The 24,488-nt window shown below is 42.5% G+C and overlaps 1 protein-coding gene across 1 annotated transcript; it reads right to left on the bottom strand.

Moving 5' to 3' along the window:
• Positions 1-924: 924 nt before the first annotated feature.
• Positions 925-24,488, bottom strand: HAS2 (hyaluronan synthase 2). The gene is made up of 4 exons (XM_084620572.1): positions 23,950-24,488; positions 10,738-11,364; positions 7,068-7,169; positions 925-2,571 (listed from the first exon to the last, which is right to left on the bottom strand). Exons 2-4 carry the CDS (start codon positions 11,362-11,364, stop codon positions 1,642-1,644), a joined length of 1,659 nt encoding a protein of 552 aa, XP_084476698.1. The 5' UTR covers positions 23,950-24,488; the 3' UTR covers positions 925-1,641.

Raw genomic sequence — 24,488 nt, 5'->3', positions numbered from 1 at the left:
TATCATTCTTTATATAGGTTTCAGAGTAGCAGCCGTGTTAGTCTGTATCCACAAGAAGAAAAGGCGTACTTGTGGCACCTTAGAGACTAAAAAATTTATTTGAGCATAAGCTTTCGTATTTTAAGGCTCAATGCTGCATTCCTTTGGCTAACATCCTGGTTAAGGACTGCAGAATTTAGTGCTAAAAGTGACTTTCCAAAGCTTTCAAACCCAGTGTCCTAAATTATATTTAGGCCAGGGAAGTAGTAGATTCTCCATCTCTTGAAATGAAGACTGGATGTCTTTCTGGAAGATATGCTTTAGTCAGACACAAGTCATGGGGCTCTGTACAGGGGTAACAGTGAAATTGTATGGATTGTGTTATACGGGAGGTCAGACTAGATGATCTGATGGTTTCTTCTGCTCTTAAAAAAAAAAAAAGATATATGGATGTCAGTTTAGAAGCCTTATTTAGGCACCCAGGGTTTGAAAATTGTGGCCATTTTTGTCTTCAATGCGTTGACTTTTTATCCTAAGAAAATGTGCACTCTCTGCCTGGTCCTAAGCAATGCTGAGCATCGCAACGTTCATGGAAGTCAAAGCGTTGTGGGTGCTCAACATGTCCTAGGATCAGAACCTGTAGGCCCAAATCCTTCTCCCATCAAAACCAAAGGGAGTTTTGCCATTAACTTCAATGGCATCAAGAACAGGCCATTGTATACCCATGGCCATATGCCAAGACTGTAGTGTTCTCTTTAGAGAATCAGGGTTCCCTCTTACAATGTCCTCCAATAAAATTGCACATTTGTACCCCTTTGGCCTTTTCGTGCCTACAAATATGTTTCTATTCAAAACCTGACAACAATGTTGGCCTTTTTCGATACAATTAAATCAAAAGTTCAAGAAAACATTTAAATACTTTTCACAGAAATAACCATTCAGCAATTTAAAAAATGTAGAGAGACATTTTATTATTTTTGTTGTGAACAATATCAAAATCAACACGTTTTCACATTGTGGGCAGCTTTTTGGGGGGAGAGAGAGTGAATTCTTTCAAAACGTATTTAGAAGGATAGATAGAGAGCAAAATGTCAGGGAGGTGTTCTTTTGGCAGATAAGTAAAATATAAAATATGGAAATTTTTCAAAAAGTTGGTGTAAAAATACACACACACAAATAAGACAATAATATAAAAATACAGCTCAGCCAATGGCCTCTTAAAATTTACCTTTGGCATTACATTTGTCAGCCTAACACAAAAAGACCCTATAAAACAAAACTATTTAAAAAAGTTCATAAATTAGGTTGCAAGATCCTTTGCTTGATTCACCAAACTCCTTTCCTTCCTGTCCACCCACATAAGCATGACTAGTGAGGTATATAGAACGTAACACTGTCAGGCGTATGCACAATAAAAAAAAGTGCATAAACAAAGAAGTCCTCCCATTTTCCTGTGAACAGGTTGAATCTGTGTGGTTTTTTTCCCCCTTCAGAAAAAACAATGGTGTGTTTTTACTTTGGCAGGATGAACCCATAGAAACATGAACGTTTAAGTCCCAGCAGCAGTGATCCATTTCTCATGGTGACATTAATTCGATGCCACAAATACTATCAAGTTGTTGGGTTGCTTTAAAATTTTCTGTGTAACGTTCTGCAGAAACATCATACATCAAGCACCATGTCATACTGTTGCCCTTTCTTCCGCCTGCCACATTTGGTGATAAGAACCAAATACAAAGTCAAAAGCATAACCCAGTAGCATGCATAGAGTACTGTACCAATGATGAGAACAGTCTGTTTTGAATCGGAAAACGACTTTTTTGATTCCTTGCATATAGTGAAAATCACACCGCCGAGAAGGATTGTAAACCAAACAGATACTGGAATAAGTCCTATGAAATTGACGACAATGGTTTTTCTTCCTGATGTGCCCCACCCTGCTTTGTTTATGGTGGCTATTGCGAACATCTTCGCTGGAAGTAAACTTGACATGTACAACACTGAGTAGAGTGACATGAACACCATGACGATGTTCCCCCTAAGGCAGCTGGCAAAGGAAGACTTTACAAGGCCTACTAACTGAACTGTCAACAAGAAAAGGAGGATGTTCCAGATTTTCCCCCGGTAGAAAAGCTGAATGACTGTGGCAATGAGGAAGAAAGGAAAGAATCCAGTGATTACAGCTTCGTAAGTCATCCACAAATGATGCTTGTGGAACCACATTGCATTATACAGCCACTCTCTAAAGTATGATTTACTCCAGCGGGTCTGCTGGTTCAACCACCTTAGGTATTCTACAGGTGTTTCAGTAAGGCACTTTGATCTAGCTGTGTACTTTGTGGCATAACCCAGACTCAGCACTCGGTTAGTCAGATGTCTGTCATCTCCAAAACTACACTGGGAGCCCATGAATTCTTGATTGTACCAATCTTCCACAAATTCATGCAGTAAGGAGTTCCTGTACATTCCCAGAGGTCCACTGATGCACTGTACACAGCCAAAATAGGACTGACAGGCTCGTTCTATGTTAAATGCCATCCAGTATCTCACGCTGCTAAGAAAGGAGATCCAGGAATCATACTTGTTCAAAATCTGCAAGTAAAAGGAAATTTCAAAAATTAGCTCTTAAAAAATGGAAATATTTCTGGATCAGAAACTAACACTCATGAAGTGAATGGCACTAACCAAAATATGGGACAATGAATTGTGGGAAGAGCTGTCCACCTTGACAATTCAGGATAAACATCAAGAGTTACCATTAAAACGTCAGCACTTTAAACCAAGGGTTAGACTATCAATTCCTACCAAGCTGAATTGGCTCTTGCAGAAGCCATGCTTCCTCACTGACAGTGACTGTTCAGAGTCCCAGACATGTCTATTCAGAAGGGCATTGCTAGGGAGGTCAAAATAAACATTAAATAGGATCCTGTCCCACCAAAACTTCTCTCCCTTCTGTCCAAAAACAACATAAACCTTCCCCTCACTCCCACAAAGAATCACCCTCCCGACTCATTGATCTTCCTTTCCAGCCCCATGTACTGACTCTTCCTCTGTGCCACTCTGCCCATTCCCACTTAACAGACCCCAAAAGACTCCTGGGGACACACCCCCTGTTGTGCTCCATTTCTGCTGTGTGCCACAGAGCAGAAGCGCTGCTTAGGGACCATTCACCTCCCTCTCTGAGCTCACACTGTCTCCCACCTCCTTAACTCTCACACTCACAGGTAAGTGTAATGCCTGATTTGTTCTGAGCAGGGTGCAGCAGCAGGGAAGGTGGGCAGCAAGCTCAGACAGGGACTCAGGCCCAGGTATTTAGGTGCCTAACTCCCAGGCCCTGGGCCTCAGCTATTAGCTGTCTGGCCATCTGACCACATAGCTAGCAGGCTGCAAGAGTAAAGATATTTCTCCTTCATCCCATGTTAAAAGTCTACTGGGTGGAGAGGGAAACTAGAAGTTTTTTTTATAAAAACCGAAGACCAGTGAAACTGTTATTATGCATTTTTTTAAATAAATCCCATCAGAAGCAATTGTTTTGAAAGAAATAAACAGCCCTCTGTTGCATTTTCAACCCAAACATTGCAGCACTGAAAATGCACTAAAATGGGTGAACTTGAGTGGCTGGTGTTAAATTGATATGGATATAACAGGTATCACAGGATGATGATAATCAAGTGGACATGGTAATACCAGGGTGCAAAATATATAGGAATGATAGAGTAGGTTGTGCTGGTGGGGGAGTGGCACTATCTGTTAAAGAAAGCATAATCAAACATAGTAACAATGTTAAATTAATCAAACTGTACCATAGAATCTCTATGCATAGGAATTCCATGCTTGAATAATAAGAATATAGCAATAGGAATTTATACTACTGACTACCTGACTCGGATGGTGATGGTGACTGTGAAATGCTAAGGGAGTTTAGAGATGTTACAAAAACAGAAAACTTGATAATAATGGGGGATTTCAACTATCTCCATATTGACTGGGGAACATGGCACCTCAGGATGAGATGCAAAGATAAAATTTCTAGATATCATTAATGACTGCTTCTTGGAGAAGCTAGTCAAGGAACACACAAGGTGAAGGCAGTTCTTGATTTAGTCCTAAATGACACACAGGATCTAATCCAAGAGATGAATATAGCTGAACTGCTTGGTAATAGTGACCATAACATAATTAAATTTAACATTTTTCTAGGGAGGAAAAGACCAAAGAAACCCATTACAGTAGTATTTAAGTTCAAAAAATGCAACTATACAAAAATAAGGCAGCTAGTAAACGAAAATTAAAAGGAACAGTCACAAGAGTGAAATGCCTGCAAGCTGCATAGAAACTATTTAAAAATATAAAAGACACTCGTGTATGTATACCCCAAATAAAAAAATACAGTAAGAGGACCAAAAAATGTCACAATAACTAAACACCAGTGTAAAAGTGGCAGATAGAGGCATGCTTTAGAAATTGGAAGTCAAATCCTGTTGAGGAGAATAGAAAGAAACAAAAACTCTGGTAAATAAAGTGTAAAAGTATAATTAGACTGTCCAAAAAAAGAATTTGAAGAGCAACTAGTAGAAGAAACAAAAACTAACATCAATTTTTTTTTAAGTACATTAGCGGCAGGAAGTCTGCCAAACCATCAGTGGAACCACTGGATGCCTGAAGTGCTAAAGGAGCACTCAAGGAAGACAAGACTGTTGGGGAGAAGCTAAATGAATTCTTTGCATCAGTCTTCACGGCAGAGGATGTGAGGGAAGATTTGCCACATCTGAGCCATTCTTTTTAGGTGAGTGATCGATGAACTGTCCTGGACTGAGATGTCAATAGAGGAGGTTTTGGAACAAATTGATAAATTAAAACGTCACCAGAACCAGAGGGTAAGAGTTTTGAAGGAACTCAAATACGAAACTACTAACTGTGGGATGTAACATATTGCTTAAAACAACCTCTGTTTCAGATGCCTGGAGGATAGCTAATGTAACATCATTTTTTTAAAACAGGCTCCAGAGGGAATCCTGGCAATTGCAGGCCAGTAAGACTAACTTCAGTCCAAGGCAAATTGATTGAAACTATAGAAAAGAACAGAATGATGATATGTCGAGGAAGAGTCAACATGGCTTTTGTAAAGGGAAATCACGGCTCACCAATCTATTGCAATTCTTTGAGGGGTCAACAAACATGTGGACAAAGTTGATCCAATGGATATAGCATACTTGATCTTTCAGAAAGTGTTTGATAAAGTCCCTCACAAAAGGCTCTTAAGCAAAGTAGGCAGTTATGGTAAAAGATGGAAGGTCCTTCTCATGGATCAGTAACTGGTTAAAAGATAAGAAACAAAGGGCAGAAATAAATGGTTAGTCTTCTAGTAGAGAGGGGTAAAAAGTGGGGTTTCACCCAAGGATCTATACTTGAATGAGCACTGTTCAATATACTCATAAATGATTTGGGAAAAGAGGTAAAAAGTGAGGTTGCAAAGTTTACAGACAATATAAAATTATTCAAGATCATTAAGTCCAAAGCTAAGTGAAGAATTAGAAAGGGATGTCACAAAACTGTGTGCCTGGGCAACAAAATAGCAGATAAAATTCAATGTTGATAAATGCAAAGTAATGCACATTGGAAAACAATCCTAACTATACATACAAAATGATGGGGTCTAAATTAGCTGTTGTCACTCAAGAAAGAGATCATGGAGTCATCATGGATAGTTCTCTGAAAACAGCTGCTCAATGTGCAGCAGCAGTCAAGAAAGTGAACAGAATGCTGGGAATCATTAGGAAAGGGATAGATAATAAGACAGAAAATATCAAAGTGCCACTACATAAATCCATGATACTTCCACACCGAATACTGTATGCAGTTCTGTTCACCTCATCTCAAAAAAGATAAATTAGAATTGGAAAAAGTACAGAGAACGGCAACAAAAATGATTAGGGGTGTGGAACAGCTTCCACGTTAGTGAGATTAGAAAGCTTGGGACTGTTCCGTTTAGAAAAGAGATGGCTAAGAGGGGATATGATAGAGAGGTCTATAAAATCATGAATGGTGTGGAGAAAGTGAAAAGGGAAGTGTTATTTACTCCTCATAACACAAGAACGAGGGGTCACCCAATCAAATTAATAGGCAGCAGGGTTAAAACAAACATGAGGAAGTACTTCTTCACACAACACACAGAATCGGTGGAACTCATTGCCAGGGGATGATGTGAAGGTCAAAAGCATAACAGGGTTCAAAAAAGAATTAAATAAGTTCCTGGAGTGTAGTTCTGTCAATGGCTATAGTCCACATGGTCAGAGAAGCAACCCCACGCTCTGGGTGTCCCTAAACTTCTGACTGCCAGAAGCTGGGACTGGATGACAGGGGATGGATCACTGGATATATTGCCCTCTTTTGTTCACTTCCTCTGTAGCCTCTGGCACTGGCTGCTATTGGAAGACAAGATACTGGGCTAGCTGGACCATTTTTCTGAGCCAGTATAGCTATTCTTATATTCTAATGAAAATATCAGAGAATGTGACTACAAACAAAAGTGGAACTGACTTCAGTGATTTTCATTGTCCTAGCTCAGAGAAATACAAAAGTAAAACAGCATACAGAGTGACTAGTTTATGAGATTTCAAAAATACTTTCAGTTTTAATAATCAAAGCTGGAAATAGTAAAATAGTTAACGGAGAGGAAGGGTGGTCTATTGGCTAGGGTGCTAATGTAACAGTCAGGAGATCCAGGTTCAGTTCCCTATTTTACCACAGACTTCCTGTGTAACTTTGGGCAAATCACTTAGGCCCAGATCCTCAAAAGCACTTAACTCCCATTGAAATCAGGTAGGTACCTAAATATCTATGAGGATCTGGGCCTACCTCACAGGGGTGTTGTGAGGCTAAATATATTATAAAGATTACAAGGTCCTTAGATACTATGGTAGTGATGAGTACCACCAGAGATAGAAAATCTCTTAAAATAAACAGGACTCTAAAATATTGCTACAAAATTCCCAATTCCTTGTGTTAATTCAAGTCTGGGGATAATTTTGTTTTAGAAATATTTGCTATTAATGCTGCTCAGTTAATCTGAAGTTCACCATATCCACCTGCACATCACCCCCAACTCCGCCAACCATTGGATCTTCCTCTAAAACCTTTACCATCTCCACCGACGAGGCCGGATCAAGCATTGTATCTGAATCACAAACCTATAAGTAACACAAAGAAAAAAAGAAAAAATGGAGTTAGGGAATGCACTAGAGAAGAAAATTAAAAATAAGAGGGAATATAGTGTTTCAGTGTACATATTAATAAAATCTCTGGAATTTGTATTGTTACTTCTGCTGAGGGCATTTGATATCAGACAACTAGATTTATCATTGAATGAAACAGAGCATTTGTCTGTGGTATAGTCACAAAGAATCTTCTATTTTCCATATTATCTGTATTTGTTTATTGGCACATTGGATCAGCTAATCTGAACAAGAGAGATATTATTTGAGAGAAGGCACTAAGACCCATATGAATCAAAACAAAACTTTTATGGATGGTCTGCAGTTTCCTGGCTGAGCTTTGGCACAGGGAAACCGGATGTGTTTGCACCCTGTTCAAATGTTTCCTATTCTCATAAGGGAGATCAATGAGGAGTTAACCCACAGATGCTTATGTAGATTAGCTAGGAGTCTAAGAAGAACCCCAATAGCACTTTCACTAAGAAAAGGGTTTAGCAATTCATGTGAAAGTACATATTGTGGATTTCAGGACAAATTCACTTTTCAGTTTAGTTGCATGGAACGTTACAAATAATACAAAGATTTGACATTTGATATGAAAACTATTTGGTATTTTCTTCAGTAGTTTTATAAAAAAAAAAAAAAAAGGAAAGGCTAAAAGCAGCAGGTCACCAATACATAGAGATATTGATACAGAAATGGATGATATTGATACACTCAGGATGGCCCACTTTTTTTTGGCACCCAACTTAAAGACACCTAAAAGGGGCCTAATTTTCAGAGGGTGGATGCTCAGTGCTGTCTTTGAGCAGGGGATTGGGCAAGATGACCTCCTGAAGTCTCTTCCAACCCTAATATTCTATGAGTCTATGTCTGAAAATCAGACCTGTTTAAAGTGTCTTAAGTTGGTCACCCTAAAAATGAGGCACCCAGAATTACTAGCCACTTTTGAAAATCTTGCCTTCATTTGCAAAACAGCCATGCTTTCACTGTGTTGTGGGATACAACTGTTGTTACCAGACCCACTGAGACAGTTGTATTTGTAGTGTAGATGTGACTTTAGTTGACTTCATCATTCTTTAACATGACTCGGTGGTTGGCTTACTCTAGCATTGAAGTTTCTAAGACACTCATCAGACTTCTTGAGTCAATGTCATGAGTCAGTCATGTACCCCCTATGAACAGGTGCTAAATAGACCTAGCAAGTGCTGGCAGCATCTCTGCGGGGAGGCACTTCCTTTTTCCCATTTTTCATAGATTCATAGATTCCAAGGCCAAAAGGAACTGCTGTGATAACCTAATGGAATCTCCTGTATAACACAGGCCATAGAACTTCCCCAAAAGAATTCCTAAAGCAGATTTTCTAGTAAAACATCCAGTCTTGATTTAAAAATTGTCAGTGATGGAGAATCCATCTCAACCCTTGGGAAATTGTTCCAGTGGTTAATTACTCTCACTGTTAAAAATGTTCACATTCTTTCCAGTCTGAATTGTCTAACTTCAACTTCCAGCCATTGGATCATGTTATATCTTTGTCTGCTAGACTGAAGAGCCCATTATTAAATATTTGTTTCCCATGTAGATACTTATAGCTATTAATACTTTTGGCCATTGTTTCTTTAGCAAAAACACTTCACTACAGTTTTCCTGGACAGATGATATGAAAGATCCTGAACCAGCAAAATAGGAGATATGACAGGCCTGATTCTCCACTGTGCTTCTTGTGCAGCCATTTACATCCATGCAAAATGCTTTCAAATTAGAATAGCACTTTGCACCCTGATTGGACTACACAAGATTTGAGACCATGGAGGATCAGGCTCATCATGTTTAGGGAACAAACCAGTTTAATTTTTCTGAGGTGGGTTGGGGAAAGGTGGTTATTTACATTTTTATTTATTTATTCTCTGCTCTTTCCATCTGTTCATGTACCTATAAAATCCTGCTAAGAAACTCTTTCCTGTACCCCTCCACCTTCTCTGGCCTTTGAAGACCCTATGGTGTTGATCCAGCTACTCTGGTAGCTCCTTTGCAAGGCCTCAGATGGCATGATGTTCAAATCTTGCACACTTCGTCATGCAATGCATTCTGGATTAGCCCGAGAGTGTAAGCAACTAGAACACTGACCCTTCCAGAGCCCGGCAGAGAGGCTCCATAACTGGTTGACCATCAAAAGAGGATTTTTAAAGGTGAAACCCAGGGCAACTGACTTTCAGGTCCACAGGGAGGAAGGGGAGAGCCTCTAAAAAGCCTGAATTGCTTGAACAATCATCACAACTTCTCAGGGCTTAGTCAAAACCAAACCCTGAACCTTGTAAGGTTTATCCATTGCTAGTGGTGTTCAGTGTCAAAAAATGGCCTGATCCTGCAAACCTTACTCACTGGAGTAGTTTTTATTCATTGAAGGCAATAGAACCATTTCCAGGAGTGAGGAGTACTTCTGTGCATGTGGATCACAGAATCAGGACCAAAACATAGGAAAACTTGTACAGAATCCAGGACAGCTTGAGACCAATCTGTCTTTGCAGCTTTGTAAATGGGGATAGGACTCTGCCTAATTCATTTTAAAGTGAACAGTGTGATTAAGGCTTTAAAGGCCAAGTTGTGGTGAGTGAGGTAATGCAGCTGTAAAAGATGAAGCAAATGCTACTTCTGGCCTTAGCTAAAGAATTTCTCATCTGTGTTTGTAAGAACTCCATTCCTTCTCTCTCCCCTTTTATTGAATAGTCCTAGCTGGCTTTGAAGGCTTAAAAATGTCTCCTTTTTACAGACTCTGTCAATGCTTTGAGATATTCCTGAGAATATTTCCTAATACAGGGGTCGACAATCTTCAGCATGCGGCCCATCAGGGTAATCCGCTAGTGGGCAATGAGACATTTTGTTTACATTGACCGTCCGCAGGCACAGCCCCCCGACAGCTCCCAGTGGCCGCAGTTCACCGTTCCTGGCCAATGGGAGCTGCGGGAAGCGGCGCGGGCCGCAAGGACATGCTGGCTGCTGCTTCCCACAGCTCCCATTGGCCGAACTGCAGCCACTGGGAGCTGCGGGGCAGCCGTGCCTGCGGACGGTCAATGTAAACAAAACGTCTCATGGCCCACCAGCAGATTACCCTGATGGGTCATGTGCCGAAGGTTACCGACCCCTGCCCTAATAGGTTATTGCATGTTTGTATCCAGGGCATCTCCCAGAATGAAAAATTACCTCTGATCTCAATTTACATTGGCAAAGCAGTGATCTTCCAAAGTAGATAATTTTTTAAAAAATGTAACGATTTTGATAAGGGAGTAGTAGTGTTAAATATCAGGAAATGCATCAGACTTCTCAAATAATAGTGCACAGATTTAGCATACTCACAGAAAGTCTAACCGTTTTAAAAGGTTACAAAATATGCTTTCAACGGTCATGCTGTTTTCAAATAGACTGAAAGGAGCACTGTGTTCATAAGGGACTAGGATGGGCTAAAGCATGCTGCATGAAATATACAAAAGCTGCTTTATGTCAAGGTATGTTTGAATTGGCATTGGCCTAGTGCTTTAATACCTACCTGTACATAATCCACACTTCTCCCCAGCGCTTTGAATGCTGTGTACATTACTTCTCTTTTTCCACCCCATTTCTGCATGATGCAAATACTTTTGTTGGATAGGACTAGTTGAGTTATGTGTTGCATACTCTCTTTATGTGACTCTTCTGTCTCACCTGGACCCTTCTCGTGAAAGTTATTCCTCCATATATAAGTGACAGATTTGTCCCTGCCCATGATTTCACTAAAAATGTCCATCATGTAAATGTCATCTTCTGAGTTCCCATCAATGACCATGATAACTTTAATTCCAGGGTAGGTCAATCTTTTCACTGAAAGTAAACATTTTCTTAAGTAGTCAGGATCCTCTTGATAGGCAGCAATACAAAGGGCAACTGTTTTGTTCAACTTTATTGGAGTCTCAAGTGATCTTTTCATTTTCCGGTGTTCTAAATAGGCAAATAGGCTTTGGATGATGAGATGTGATGCCAAAATAGCACCATAGAGTCCAAAAGAGAAATAGTAATTATCTGTTTGGATAAACTGGTAGCCAACAATGTAAGCAGCTGTGATTCCGAGCAGGAGGGAAACCCCAAAGAGCGTGGTTCCAAGTATTCTCAGGATACATATAAATCTCTCACAATGCATCTGCAACAAAACCAGAAAAATAATTAATGTGATTGCTGTTTCCCGCTACAGAGTGTAATCTGGGTGGTCTAATGGCTAAAACACAAGATGGAGAATCAGGAGATACAGGATCTGTTTCTGCATCATCTTGGCCAAGTTGTATCATCTCTGTGTTGCACTATTCCCAACTTGCAAAATTGGATGCCAATACTTCACAAATTTGTGAACATGTATAAGGTCCTCTAAGATCCTCCGACAAAAGGTGCTATCTATATAAGAATCTGATCCTAGAAACCTGGGCTTGCTGGATGAGACCTTAAGTATAATAGTATTGAAGAGACTTTTAAAAAATAGATGTCTGGCTAGTAATGTATGTGAATATATATATTCTATATATATAGGTGAACTCCCAGCTCTGTTGAAGTCATGGGAATTTTTGCCGTCGACTTCAATGGGATCAAGATTTTACCCTTTGAAGTCAATGGCAAAATACTCATCAGCTGCAATATAGCTGGGATTTTACCCAGTCTTTGCAATTCTGCAAAACTTCAGTTGATTCTGACAACTTTCTACATTTTTAGCTTAGCTGTCCCTTGTACCCCCTTTACTGAACTCCAAGGTATGCAAGATCTAACAAGTATGTAAGGTGCTAAGATATACAGCCTGGTGATAAATGGTATGTAAAAAAGTATGCAGGCAGGTAGGCAGATTAGCAGTATGGTATATTCCTGGCTTTCTTTCAATCACAGTCAAACCAACCATTTTATGCAACAGATTTCTTAAAACTAACATAAAACATGTAACATGTCTTCAAAGTCCTGATTCTCATTCTTAACTTTAACTGCATGCTTTGAATTTCATTTGATCTAAAGACATACGTGAGTGCTTTGCTGAATCAGGGCCTCTCTTTGTATTTTGGGCTCTTTCCTTTTCCATTATTCACATTTTCCCTACTGTTATCAGCTGGCATGCATGTTGATAATATTCATCACACCATCTGTTGGCCACAGTTGAATTTGGAACACCACCCTTTTACATCATATATGCCTGCAGACCATCCCCTGAAATACAGGGGGAAATTGCTACTAAACTGTAGCAATGCAGCTGTACTCAGCTGTTTACATTTCAGTCTGCAAAGTTACAGCCACGGGGAAAAAAATCTTTCAACAAAAAATAAACCACAGAATTTTAGGCTGAGAAAAAATGCACTTCTTCCTTTTTGCTATTTTAAAGTGATATATTTCAATATGGGAGGAAGGTTCTGAAATTTACATTTGGAGACAATAGTAAAGTAAGTATCATAACCTGGACTCTATAACTAAAACTTGCTTGAATACCTAAAGCCGAATTTTGGCAGGTGCCATAGGTACACATCAGCAAATTTATGGCCAGCAGTAAGTCTGTTGACTGTAAATTGACAGTCCCTATTTTGACCTGTCTGAAATGTTGCAGAGAAGATCACTCCAAAAGCTTTCCATGACAGTAGTCTTAGGGTGTGTCTTCACTACCCGCCGGATCGGTGGGCAGCAATCAATCCAGCAGGGGTCGATTTATCGCATCTAGTTTAGATGCAATAAATAGACCTCTCCTCCCAGCCCCCCGAGCGATCTCCCGTTGACTCCTGTACTCTAGCTCGGTGAGAGGCATAGGCAGTGTCGACGGGGGAGTGGCAGCAGTCGACTCACCACGGTGGAGACACCACAGTAAGTCGATCTCTACATTATTCACGTAGCTGAAGTTGCGTAACTTAGATCGATTTCCCCCCCACCCCACCCAGTGTAGATCAGGCCTTAGAGAAGCATTACAGAACATGACCATGAATGCCAAATGATAGGTGCATTAGAAATAAATGAATAAAATAAGTTAAATAATCTCATCTAGATTAGATGATCCTAAAGATCAGAATATGTGGTCCATGTGTTTATTCATCTTTCATGTAAACTGGTTCCCTGACAGCTGAACTCAAAAGGTTTTATCCGTCTTACACCTGGGCTGAATTTGTCTCAGTAATGACTCTTTTATAGCATGTTTACTCATTTTCCATCCATCTGTTCTCTGGCCCAACCCAGAATATTCCTGTTAGGGAGCAGGGGCCAATTCTGAAGCACTTAGAGGAGAGGAAAATGATCAGGAATTGTCAGCATGGATTCACCAAGGGCAAGTCATGCCTGACTAATCTAATTGCCTTTTATGACGAGATAACTGGCTCTGTGGATGAGGGGAAAGCAGTGGACGTGTTATTCCTTGACTTTAGCAAAGCTTTTGATACAGTCTCCCATAGTATTCTTGCCAGCAAGTTAAAGAAGTATGGACTGGATGAATGGACTATAAAGTGGATAGAAAGCTGGCTAGATCGTCGGGCTCCACAGGTAGTGATAAATGGCTCCATGTCTAGCTGGCAGACGGTATCAAGCAGAGTGCCCCAAGGGTCTGTCCTGGGGCCAGTTTTGTTCAATGTCTTCATTAATGATCTGGAGGATGGCATGGACTGCACCCTCAGCAAGTTTGCAGGTGACACTAAACTGGGAGGAGTGGTAGATACGCTGGAGGGTAGGGATAGGATACAGAGGGACCTAGACAAACTAGAGGATTGGGCCAAAAGAAATCTGATGAGGTTCAACAAGGACAAGTGCAGAGTCCTGTACTTAGGATGGAAGAATCCCATGCACCACTACAGACTAGGGACTGTCTAGGCAGCGGTCCTGCAGAAAAGGACCTAGGGGTTACAGTGGACAAGAAGCTGGATATGAGGCAACAGTGTGCCCTTGTTGCCAAGAAGGCCAATAGCATTTTGGGATGTATATGTAGGGGCACTGCCAGCAGATCAAGGAACGTGATCATTCCCCTCTATTCGACATTGGTGAGGCTTCATCTGGAGTACTGTATCCAGTTTTTGGCCCCACACTACAAGAAGGATGTGGAAAAATTGGAAAGCGTCCAGCAGAGGGAAACAAATATGATTAGGGGACTGGAACACATGACTTATGAGGAGAGGCTGAGGGAACTGGGATTGTTTAGTCTGCAGAAGAGAAGAATGAGGGGGATTTGATAGCTGCTTTCAACTAACTGAAAGGGGGTTCCAAAGAGGAGGATCTAGACTGTTCTCAGTGGTAGCAGATGACAGAACAAGGAGTAATGGTCTCAAGTTGCAGTGGGGGAGTTTAGGTTAGATATTAGGAAAAACTTTTTCACTAGGAGGGTGGTGAAGCACTGGAATGTGTTACCTAAGGAGGTGGTGGAATCTCCTTCCTTTGAGGTTTTTAAGGTCAGGCTTGACAAAGCCCTGGCTGGGATGATTTAGTTGGGGATTGGTCCTGCTTTGAGCAGGAGGATGGACTAGATGACCTCCTGAGGTCCCTCCAACCCTGATATTCTATGAGTCTGATATATTACAATAGAATTGAAGCAGTTATATGTAACTAACTTGCTACAGTACTGGTCATGTTATCATATTAATTCTCTCTTCCTATGAAATATATCTGCACAAAAATGCTGAGTTCTGCTGTGTTTCCAGCATAACTTCCCCTCAAAATATTTTCACAAGATCAAGAAGTGGGTTTCTGGACCTGATAAAACAGCAATTTTTTCCCCATCGAAAACGATCTAAACTAAATATAATATATATATAATATATTATGCATATTATATAATAACTAACTAAATATAATCTGATCTTAATCCTGGCTACAAAACTAATGCATACTTTGACCTAAATTTGTGGCTTTAGTGAACTCTCTTTCCCCTTTTATACATATAAACTAGGGTTTGACTTTTAACTGACTGACTGTCTGGGAGAGTCTGGAAAAAGCTGTTCAAGGAACGTTCTCAAGCTTTAGCATGTGGACTGTTGATGTTTTGCCCAGTAGACCTGATCTTTATCGGTTTGAATATACACAAAGAGAGAGGAGCCAAAAAGCCTCCACCCTGCTTTAAACATTTTGCCAAGGATCTTACAGGAAATTCACATTTTTACATGTCTGGGGCCAAAAAGGAGTGCTGAGTCAAACAGCACCATTCAGAGTAGGCAATTGCTCTGTCATAGACTTTTAAGGCCAATGGGAACTATTATGAACATAGTCTGGCCTTCTGCATAACTCTTAGCCACATCCTTAATCACACTTTGAACATGATTTTACTGAATTTTACATTTGAGCACAACTCCAAAACTATCAGAGAAACCAAAGACCTAACTCAGGAATGTGTTATTCCAATTTTACACTGCTGTAACTCCTGAATCAGGCCCAAGGTGGCAAGCATATAGTGAAGGTTAAGTGCCAGGTTTAACTTTTCAGATCACCATTTTTTTTCAGTGACTTCTTTAATACCCCTTTCTAAATTATGGCCTTAGGCCTAAATCCTGCAGACAACCATTAACTTCAACAGGAGTGCTGCCTAAATAAGACTGTTCAAAGGTGTCCAGATTTGGCCCTTTGTTTTGATTAAACCAGAAATTCCAGCCCTGATCCAGCTCCTGTTGAAGTCACTTGGGGCTTTGCCATTGACTTCAAAGAGAACAAGATCAGATCTATAAATACATGTATAAATTACTACGCTCATTAAGGGCTTCATCCGGAGCCTGTTGAAGTCAGAGAGAATCTTTGACTTAAGTGGGTTTTGGATCAGGCTCTCAGAGTGAAATCTTGTTGCCCATAGCATGGGATCATGGCCCAGATCCTCCAGGTATATAGGCAATGGAAGGTAGGAGCCTAAATATATTTGACAAACTGAGCCCAAGTGCCTAATCATGCACCATTAAAATCAAGGGGTACACAGCCTGCAGAGGCGAGCCTTCCAGCCCAGCTCAGCAGATTTGGGCTAGCAGGGTTTGCACTAATGCTCTACAAATAGGCAGGTAGGCAGCACTTTGAAGTTGCAGCTTGGGCTTGGGGCTGGGGCTGTGAAGCCTAAGGAGTAGGCGGGCTTGTATTGAGTTGTGACTCTGAGTTCCTTTCCCAGACCTGAGGAAGAGCTCCATGTGGCAGGATAGTGGGCCTCACTCGCCAACAGAAGTTGGTCCAATACAAAATATTACCTCCCCGACCTTGTCACTCTAATATCATGGGCCCAACACGGCTACAACTACACTGCAAATATCAAGCATAATGTCTGTTTACGTTAGCATGATGGTGTAAGTGCATGAAACATAGTGTTTCTCACCACTGCTAAGATTAAATAGATCTTACTCTACACTAGCCTTACCTGGCAGTGTAACTGAAACCTGAAATTCTACAGGGCTTTTCATAAAAGCTTCTGGATAAGAATGTGTGAACAACTATAGAAAGTGGAACTGTGGCATCTAATTTATAATTACGGTCCAGGTTGTGCCATTTTTACTCATGTTGTATAGTATGTTAGGTTCTGAATCAGGAAAACACTTCAATATGTGTTTAAGTTCACCCATATATCCAGGAGAACACTTAACTCTCAATGAGAGTTAGGCATTTGCTTAAAGTTAAGGGTGTCCTTAAGTGCTTTCCTGGCTAGGGATACTTTCCTGAATCAGGGCCTTACTCACCAAGTTATCCCATGGAATCGACGGGACTAGTGACATAAGGTACTGTTCCTCTTGAGTGAGGCTGGCGCAGTCTGGCCCTGAGAGCGTAAATCAGTTTCCATAGATGCAGAGGGGGTATTCCTCTCAGAGACCAATAGGAGCTGCACATGATCAGTGCATATGAAAAATGAAAAGGCCAGAAATGAGTAGGGCCCTACCACATTCATGGTCCACTTTGGTCAATTTCGCGGTCATAAGATTTTAGAAATCATACATTTCATGATTTCAGCTATTTAAATCTGAAATTTCACAGTGTTATAATTTTTCGGGCCCCTGACTATATGGGGGGTTGCCAGGTTATTTTAGGGGTGGTTGCGGTACTGCTACCCCTACTTCTGTGCTGCTGCTGGCAGCAGCGCTGCCTTCATACCTGGGCAGACAGAAAGCAGCAGCTGCTGGCCCTCTGAAGGCAGAGCCACTGCCAGCAGCAGCACAGAAGGAAGGATGTCATGGTATTGCCACCTTTACTTCTGTTCTGCTGCCTGCAGACTTGGGCCCTCAGTAAGGAGCCGCCACTCTCCAGCTGCCCAGCTCTGAAGACAGCAGTGCAGAAGTAAGGGTGGCATGATATGGTATTGCCACTCTTACTTCTGAGGTGCTGCTGGCAGGGTGCCGCTTTCAGAGCGGGGTGCCTGGCTCACAGCTGTCACTCTCCAGCTGCCCAGTTCTGAAGGAGGTGCAGAAGTAAAGGTGGCAATACTGTGACCCCCTTAAAATAACTTTGCAACCCCCCTCCCTCCCCCCCCCAACCAACTCCCTTTTGGGTCAGGCTCCTCAATTTGAGAAACGCTGGTGTCCCCTGTGAAATCTGAATAGTATGGATTAAAAACACACAAAAGACCAGATTTCATGGGGGGAGACCAGATTTCACAGTCTGTGACGTGTTTTTCATGGCTGAGAATTTGGTAGGGCCCGAGAAATGAGAGTTCAATCTAATAAATAGATAAGAGAATAATAAATAGAATTGGGGAACAAAATATCACAAAAATAACACATATTGATATAAGAACACTTCAGCATTCACTACCATAGACCCCTTAAACATTTATGTAGCCGTTTTCTCAAGTAGTGAAAACCTTCAGGTGGTCCTCTCCATCTGCTAATATAGGATTTGGATCTGGTGACTATTAAAGGAGGTCAAATTAAAGTCAGACTTGTTTGCAACACATGGGATGTAGCTCACTACATCAGCTGTTGTAAGAGAAGTCCCTAATGTGCAATGCACACACAGCTTTTCAGAGGAAACCCTGAGCCACTTTTTCCCCCCAAAAGATTGAAAACAAGAAGGGTGAGATATAAGGTCACAAATACAAAGGAAACTATGTGGGGGGTTTTGTTAGTTTGTTTTTTAGTAACTTCTTAGCCATTTCAAATTTTCTGGGATAAGCTTTAAAAAAGGAGGATTAACTTTACAGTATGATCATGATACTATTTGGGAACGTTTGTAATTGGGTTTTGAAATAGAATACTCATGGGGGTGGGGGGAGTTAGGATGCTTTGGAATTTAAAGTTTGGTCAAAATGTGGTTCTGAACATCAAATGAGATTACAAATACTGCAGGCCATAATATTTCATTGCTTTTTCTGATGAACACCACTGAAATAGTTAAACCTCTGTAGTACAAAATGGCCCTGATCTAGGGACATAGCTTAAAATTAAACACTCTTTATAAAGCAGAGTCATTTCCAGTTTTGCCCTAGTAAAAATGTATCCAAGTTGTATGATACTTTTTAACCTTTACAATTATATTATACTGAATAACATTTCCTGGAAATGTAAGGGACACAACAGATTAACCACACAATTTAGTTTCTCATGTGTTCAAGAAGGATAGTGATACTGACCTTCCTAGTAAAGCACTAAAGTGCTTTGAGATCTACTGATGAATAGTTCTATATAAGAGCTAAGGATTTGATTTGTATCTCTTCTCAGTGTCATTCAGAATCCACCAGTTTTGTAATTTAATCTTTCTCTCTCTCTCTCCCCCTACCATATGTCAGTCCAAACCTTGCTCACCTTACCCACATGAGTAATTCAATTGATTTGAATGTAATTATTAAGATGAGTAAAGCAAGTCCTATAGTCCTTACTCAGGCTAATATTCTTGTTGATATCTATGAGATATGATCACAAAAGGTTTTAATGTCTCACACACATATCAATATATAAACAGATCTCCCACTGATGTCAGCAGGAGTTGTATGTATACAACCAAGGGAAGAATTTAGTTAGCCCTTTATAAGCCAAAACTTGATTTCCTTACCCATGTGACTAGTTGGTTTTGGCTTCAGTAAAACAACTAGGTCTGGCCAGTGTGTATGTGGGTGTGTCTAAGAGTATATACACAGATTGATATATGCTGTAATGTGTATATATACACAAACACTGTATATACACATATAGTGTAAATGGTATCTGATTATTATGAATTGGCATCCAATTTAAAGAAATGTAGATGTATTTTGACAGCATAATAAATACTTCAACTTTGAAGTACAAATGATTCCATAAAATATGAATTATAAGCATAAAATAACTGTCCACATTCCCTCTTCCAGTTTACAGCTGGCAGAGGGGAAACAAAAGTTATGTTACATCTGTACATCTTTGTATCAACAGAGTTACCATAGCTGTTGTTTAGAGTTATTTGTCACTTCTAGATTTTACATACCATTTATCTTTTCAAAAGGGTCCACATAAGACTAAAGTTAAACCTGGTTTTAGGTTAAATAGAAAGAACAGGATAGCATATCAGAATTAATGACAACAAACTGTGCCTGCCTTTAGAAGTTTTTGAATACTGGACCAAGAATCTTCTCTTTCTACTCACTACTCCTCCAAAAAACTACACAAATGTATTCTCTTATGAGCCTTAGCAAGGCCTCTGTTGTTTGTTAGTTCTGTCCCTGATGTAAACAATAGTGACAAACTCATAGGGTTATGCAAAGGTAAGCCATGCTTGTACAAAAAAAATCTATTTTATCAATCGTTTCCAGTTTACCTGTCATGCAGTTTAGGTAAGTATTTGGAGTTAAACACTTTAGCGGTTCTCAATTTGTTGGCAGGGACCCCAAAGTGGGTTGGGACCCAATTTTAATGGGGTCACCAGGGCTGGCTTTAGACTGGCTGGGGCTTGGGGCTGAAGCCTGAGCCCCATCGCCCAGGGTGACCAAGGGCTTCAAGGGAGGCCCCCTGCCTGGGGCTGAAGCACTTGGGCTTTGGCACTCCTGAGGCGGTGGAGCTCGGGCTAGCCCCTCCCCTCCGCAGTGGGACTCAGGTGGGTTCAGGCTTCAGTCTGCCCTTCTGGGACCATGTAGGGGGTTGCAATGCAATGAAGTTTGAGAACCCCTGAACTAATTACATAGTAGTAATGCATGTTACCCACCTTAAATAAATTTGATTGGTGTTTATAACTTTGTGATCTTATAATTTATTTACTGCTTATTCATAGATCATAGGCCATACCCTACTGGACTGACTCATGTGAATGGTCCCATCACCTTTAATACAGGAATCATTTGGCCCTGTGTATATAACTATGGAGGAGGAGACAAAATAATTTGTTTCCTCCAATGCCGTAAATATGTATGGCCAAATTATCTGCTAGTGTACATGTGTGAAAAGAAAAGGAGTACTTGTGGCACCTTAGAGACTAACCAATTTATTGGAGCATGAGCTTTCGTGAGCTACAGCTCACTTCATCGGATGCATACCGTGGAAACTGCAGCAGACTTTATATACACAGAGAGATCATGGAACAATACCTCCTCCCACCCCACTGTCCTGCTGGTAATAGCTTATCTAAAGTGATCATCAAGTTGGGCCATTTCCAGCACAAATCCAGGTTTTCTCACCCCCCACCCCCCCACACAACACACAAACTTTGTGTGTGGGGGGGTGGAGGGTGAGAAAACCTGGATTTGTGCTGGAAATGGCCCAACTTGATGATCACTTTAGATAAGCTATTACCAGCAGGACAGTGGGGTGGGAGGAGGTATTGTTCCATGATCTCTCTGTGTATATAAAGTCTGCTGCAGTTTCCACGGTATGCATCCGATGAAGTGAGCTGTAGCTCACGAAAGCTCATGCTCCAATAAATTGGTTAGTCTCTAAGGTGCCACAAGTACTCCTTTTCTTTTTGCGAATACAGACTAACACGGCTGTTACTCTGAAACCTGTACATGTGTGAAATTCCATTGAAGTGCTGTGTCCTTGTGTACTAGCAGAGAATTTGGTCCGTGGTATATGGGCAAGTGTGTAAGAAGAGTTACAGGCTTGGCATGGAATCCTGGCTCCACAGAAGTCAATGGTCAATGGCATGAAATCTTGGCTCCACAGAAGTCAATGACCAATTGACTTCATTGTGTCTAAGTTTTCACCCATGACTCTTTAGTATTTGAAGGAGAGATGCTATCTTGAAACTAATACTTTAATATTAATATGGTCATTTTAAAGTGTCCAAAGCCCCAAAAGACTAAGAACTGGATCCTGCAAACTCTTTTTCCTGTTGAGTTGCATGAGGAGTCCCATTCAATGTAATGAAATGGTGTCCCTAGCCTCTGTTTGCCAGAAACTGGGATTGTTCTGTTCATTCCCTTTGGGGCAGCTGCCATTGGCCACTGTCAGAGGACTGGATACTGGGCTTGATGGACCTTTGGTCTGACTCATTATGGCGGTTCTTATGTTCTAATGAGATTACTCATGCAAGTATGTGTGTGCAGTCACACACAACTGCAATAACGTATGGAGGCACTCATGCTGAATGCCTCAGTGTGTACTAGTGAAAACGTTTGTTTTCATTTTGAAAACTGTGATATGTATTAATATTTTAAAGTAAGCGAACATTAAGAGTCTGTACAGCTTCTACCAATGTGTGATAAGGAAACCTCTGATCTCTTCTATCTTGTCACTGGAAGACCAACTGAAATTTGGAACTCGGTTCTCTGCTATTTTAGATGGAGCATCTGCATAATACATAAAATTAAATTCAAAATAAAATTAACGTAACACTTTCATGGCAGGAGCGATGTAGGAACATTAATCCATAATGACCTCCACATCAGTATGTTGTTTTGTGTTGTCTGCGTGGTTCCGAAGTGTGCATGGGGCAGATTGCGATCTCTCTTGCACTGGGGCAAATATGCAGAAGCTCCGTTGAAGTCAATAGGGGCTAATCAGGTTAAGGGAGATCACAATCTGGCTCCTGGGCTGGTCTCCCCCAGGCACTTATGTATCTCCCAGGCTGCAAACCTTTTAAGCAAGGGAAGCTGAGTGCTCGTTGCACAGTGCTCCAGGGCTCTTTGCCAGAGAACAGCTCCATTTCCTAAAGCGGCACATGCCAAAGGGCTAGAAAGCACCAGTCTCCCAACTCCTGTCCTCCCCCAGCGAACTCCCCCTCCCCCGACTGAGCTAGCGAGCCCTGGGCTCGGACCTCCACTTCCCGGGGAACCCCCCTGCCGCAGGCATTAGCCAATCAGGGAGAGGCGGGCTCTTGCATCACAGGGGGGGCGGCCCCTAATGCAGTGACCTCAAAGGTATTCCCCGCTCTGCCACGTGGGTTGCTGCTTTGTAAATGTCTTCCCCCGGCGGCGCTGGCTCGGCGGCGGCCGGCTGGAGCAGCGGGCCGGGGAGCGGAGCCGGCGCTCGCTGGGCGCCGGCGTTTCTTGACCCCGTGCGGCGGCCGCGGCTCTCCCTGCCCGGTGCGTACCCCAGGCCGGGGCGCCTCCTGCGCCGGGGAGACCCGCCTCCCGCTGGCGTTGAGCCACTGCCGGGCGTGGGATGGGCTCCCGCAACACCGTGACAGCTGGACCCCGCGGAACGTGACACCGGGGGCTGTCCCTGACACCCCCGCCGCTCGCCCCCTGGCTGCACCACGTCTTGGGCCAGATCCGCCCTCCTGCTCCCCCCCGGGGCGCGTTTGGGGGGGGGGGTTCCTCCTGCGGACGGGGGCACAACGAAGGGGTGTCGCTCCAGTGGTGGGGCTCGGCAGCCCGCCTGCCAATCAGCCTGTCCCCGATTTGCTCTTAAAACACGTGCCTAGCTCGCTGGCTGGCATGCCACGTATCTCCCCCTCCCCAACCACACACACGCGCGAACCCATTCAAACTGGCGTGGCTGGGACTTGTGACCGCTGGCATCGGAGCCCAGCAGGGCTGCTCCGAGTTACACGCTCCTCCTCAGCCTGTGCAGCCACCGGGCGCCTTAGGGGAGGTGCTAAAAGTTTTCCTGGTAGTGGTAGGTTCTTCTCCTCTCCTCCCCCCTCCCACGCTCCCCCCCCCCCGAAACTTCCTTCTCTCTCCCCACTTTTCAGAGTAGCAGCCCTGTCAGTCTGTATTCGCAAAAAGAAAAGGAGGACTTGTGGCACCTTAGAGACTAACCAATTTATTTGAGCATAAGCTTTCCTGAGCTACAGCTCACTTCATCGGATGCAGTGATCTAAGTTCATCTCTAAGGTGCCACAAGTACTCCTTTTCTTTTCTCCCCACTTTGTATTTCAGCGAGACGTCTTGATCGCGTTTGCGCCCTCTGAGGTGGGGCTGGAGGACACCCCCCCCCCTCCCAGCTCCCTCCCCACTCGGCCTCCCTGCAGCCCCATCCCTGCCTGTGCTCCTGTCACGTCCCCCATCCCCTGAACGCACAGCGGAGAGGGAGGGGATCACGGTCATGTTTGCACAAGTGTATAAATGACTACACTGTGTGCAATCCAAAAACCCAGCAGCAGGCTGGATATGGTGCGTGAGGATGGCCGGGGAGGCTCCAGCTCCAACGCACCTTTGCAGCTTACCGTGCCCCGCTTTTCCAGCGGATAAAGAGCGTGAGCTCGGCAAGGTCTAAAGCATATTTTTAGGTGAGAGGTTAGTCTACAAAATGCATCAAGGCAACTCTGCATTCTCGTTCATTGCCAGAATAGGTGTGCATGAGGGGAGGGTAAATACCCCCCACATACCATTCAGATGCATATAAATCGATCTCAAGTCCCCTTCGCAACAACTTTAATTCGAAGTTTAAAACGGTTTGTTCCTCTTGAGACGAAATAAATATAAATCACGTACCTTGTTTGTCCTTTGCTCATAAAGGGTCCTCGGCTTGCTGGGTGGTCTTGTATTTTGTAGCTCCTGCGGAACAGTTTCCAGGATTGAGGTAACAGATCAAATCGCGGGGGTCTCAAGGATTGAGCATCAAGGAGAAATACAAATAATCATTGGAAATTATTCACTCGCCCTCATTTCTCTCCCACGTGTTTTCCCTCCCTCCCCCCTTTTCCTTTCTCTGCTTCAGTTTCTAGCTCAAAAGTTTCTCTCTTAAAAAAAACAAACAAAAAAACAAAACACACGGCTTCGAAATAATCGACGTGAGGCTTGTTTCTGGCGCTCGAGCGCACGGTCCTGTTTGAAACGCCAGTCGCCAGGAGCCCGGAGAAGCGGCGGGCTCTGAAAGTCGCGGGATGGGCAGCATCAATCGCCGAAAGTCTCTGTGGTGATGCCTCGCAGCTCGAGCGCCTGGGTCAGTGAGGCGCAGCAGCGGCGGGCGGGCGGGTAATATTTTCCAGACGTCTTGACTTTTCCTTTCCTGCCGTTGCTTTTCTGCCTCC

This window comes from Lepidochelys olivacea (genome assembly GCF_965140295.1).
Source record: "Lepidochelys olivacea isolate rLepOli2 genome assembly, chromosome: 2".
In the NCBI taxonomy this organism is placed as follows: domain Eukaryota; kingdom Metazoa; phylum Chordata; order Testudines; family Cheloniidae; genus Lepidochelys; species Lepidochelys olivacea.
Note: the sequence above shows the minus strand (reverse complement) of the source record. Positions and strands in the feature narration are given on the sequence as shown.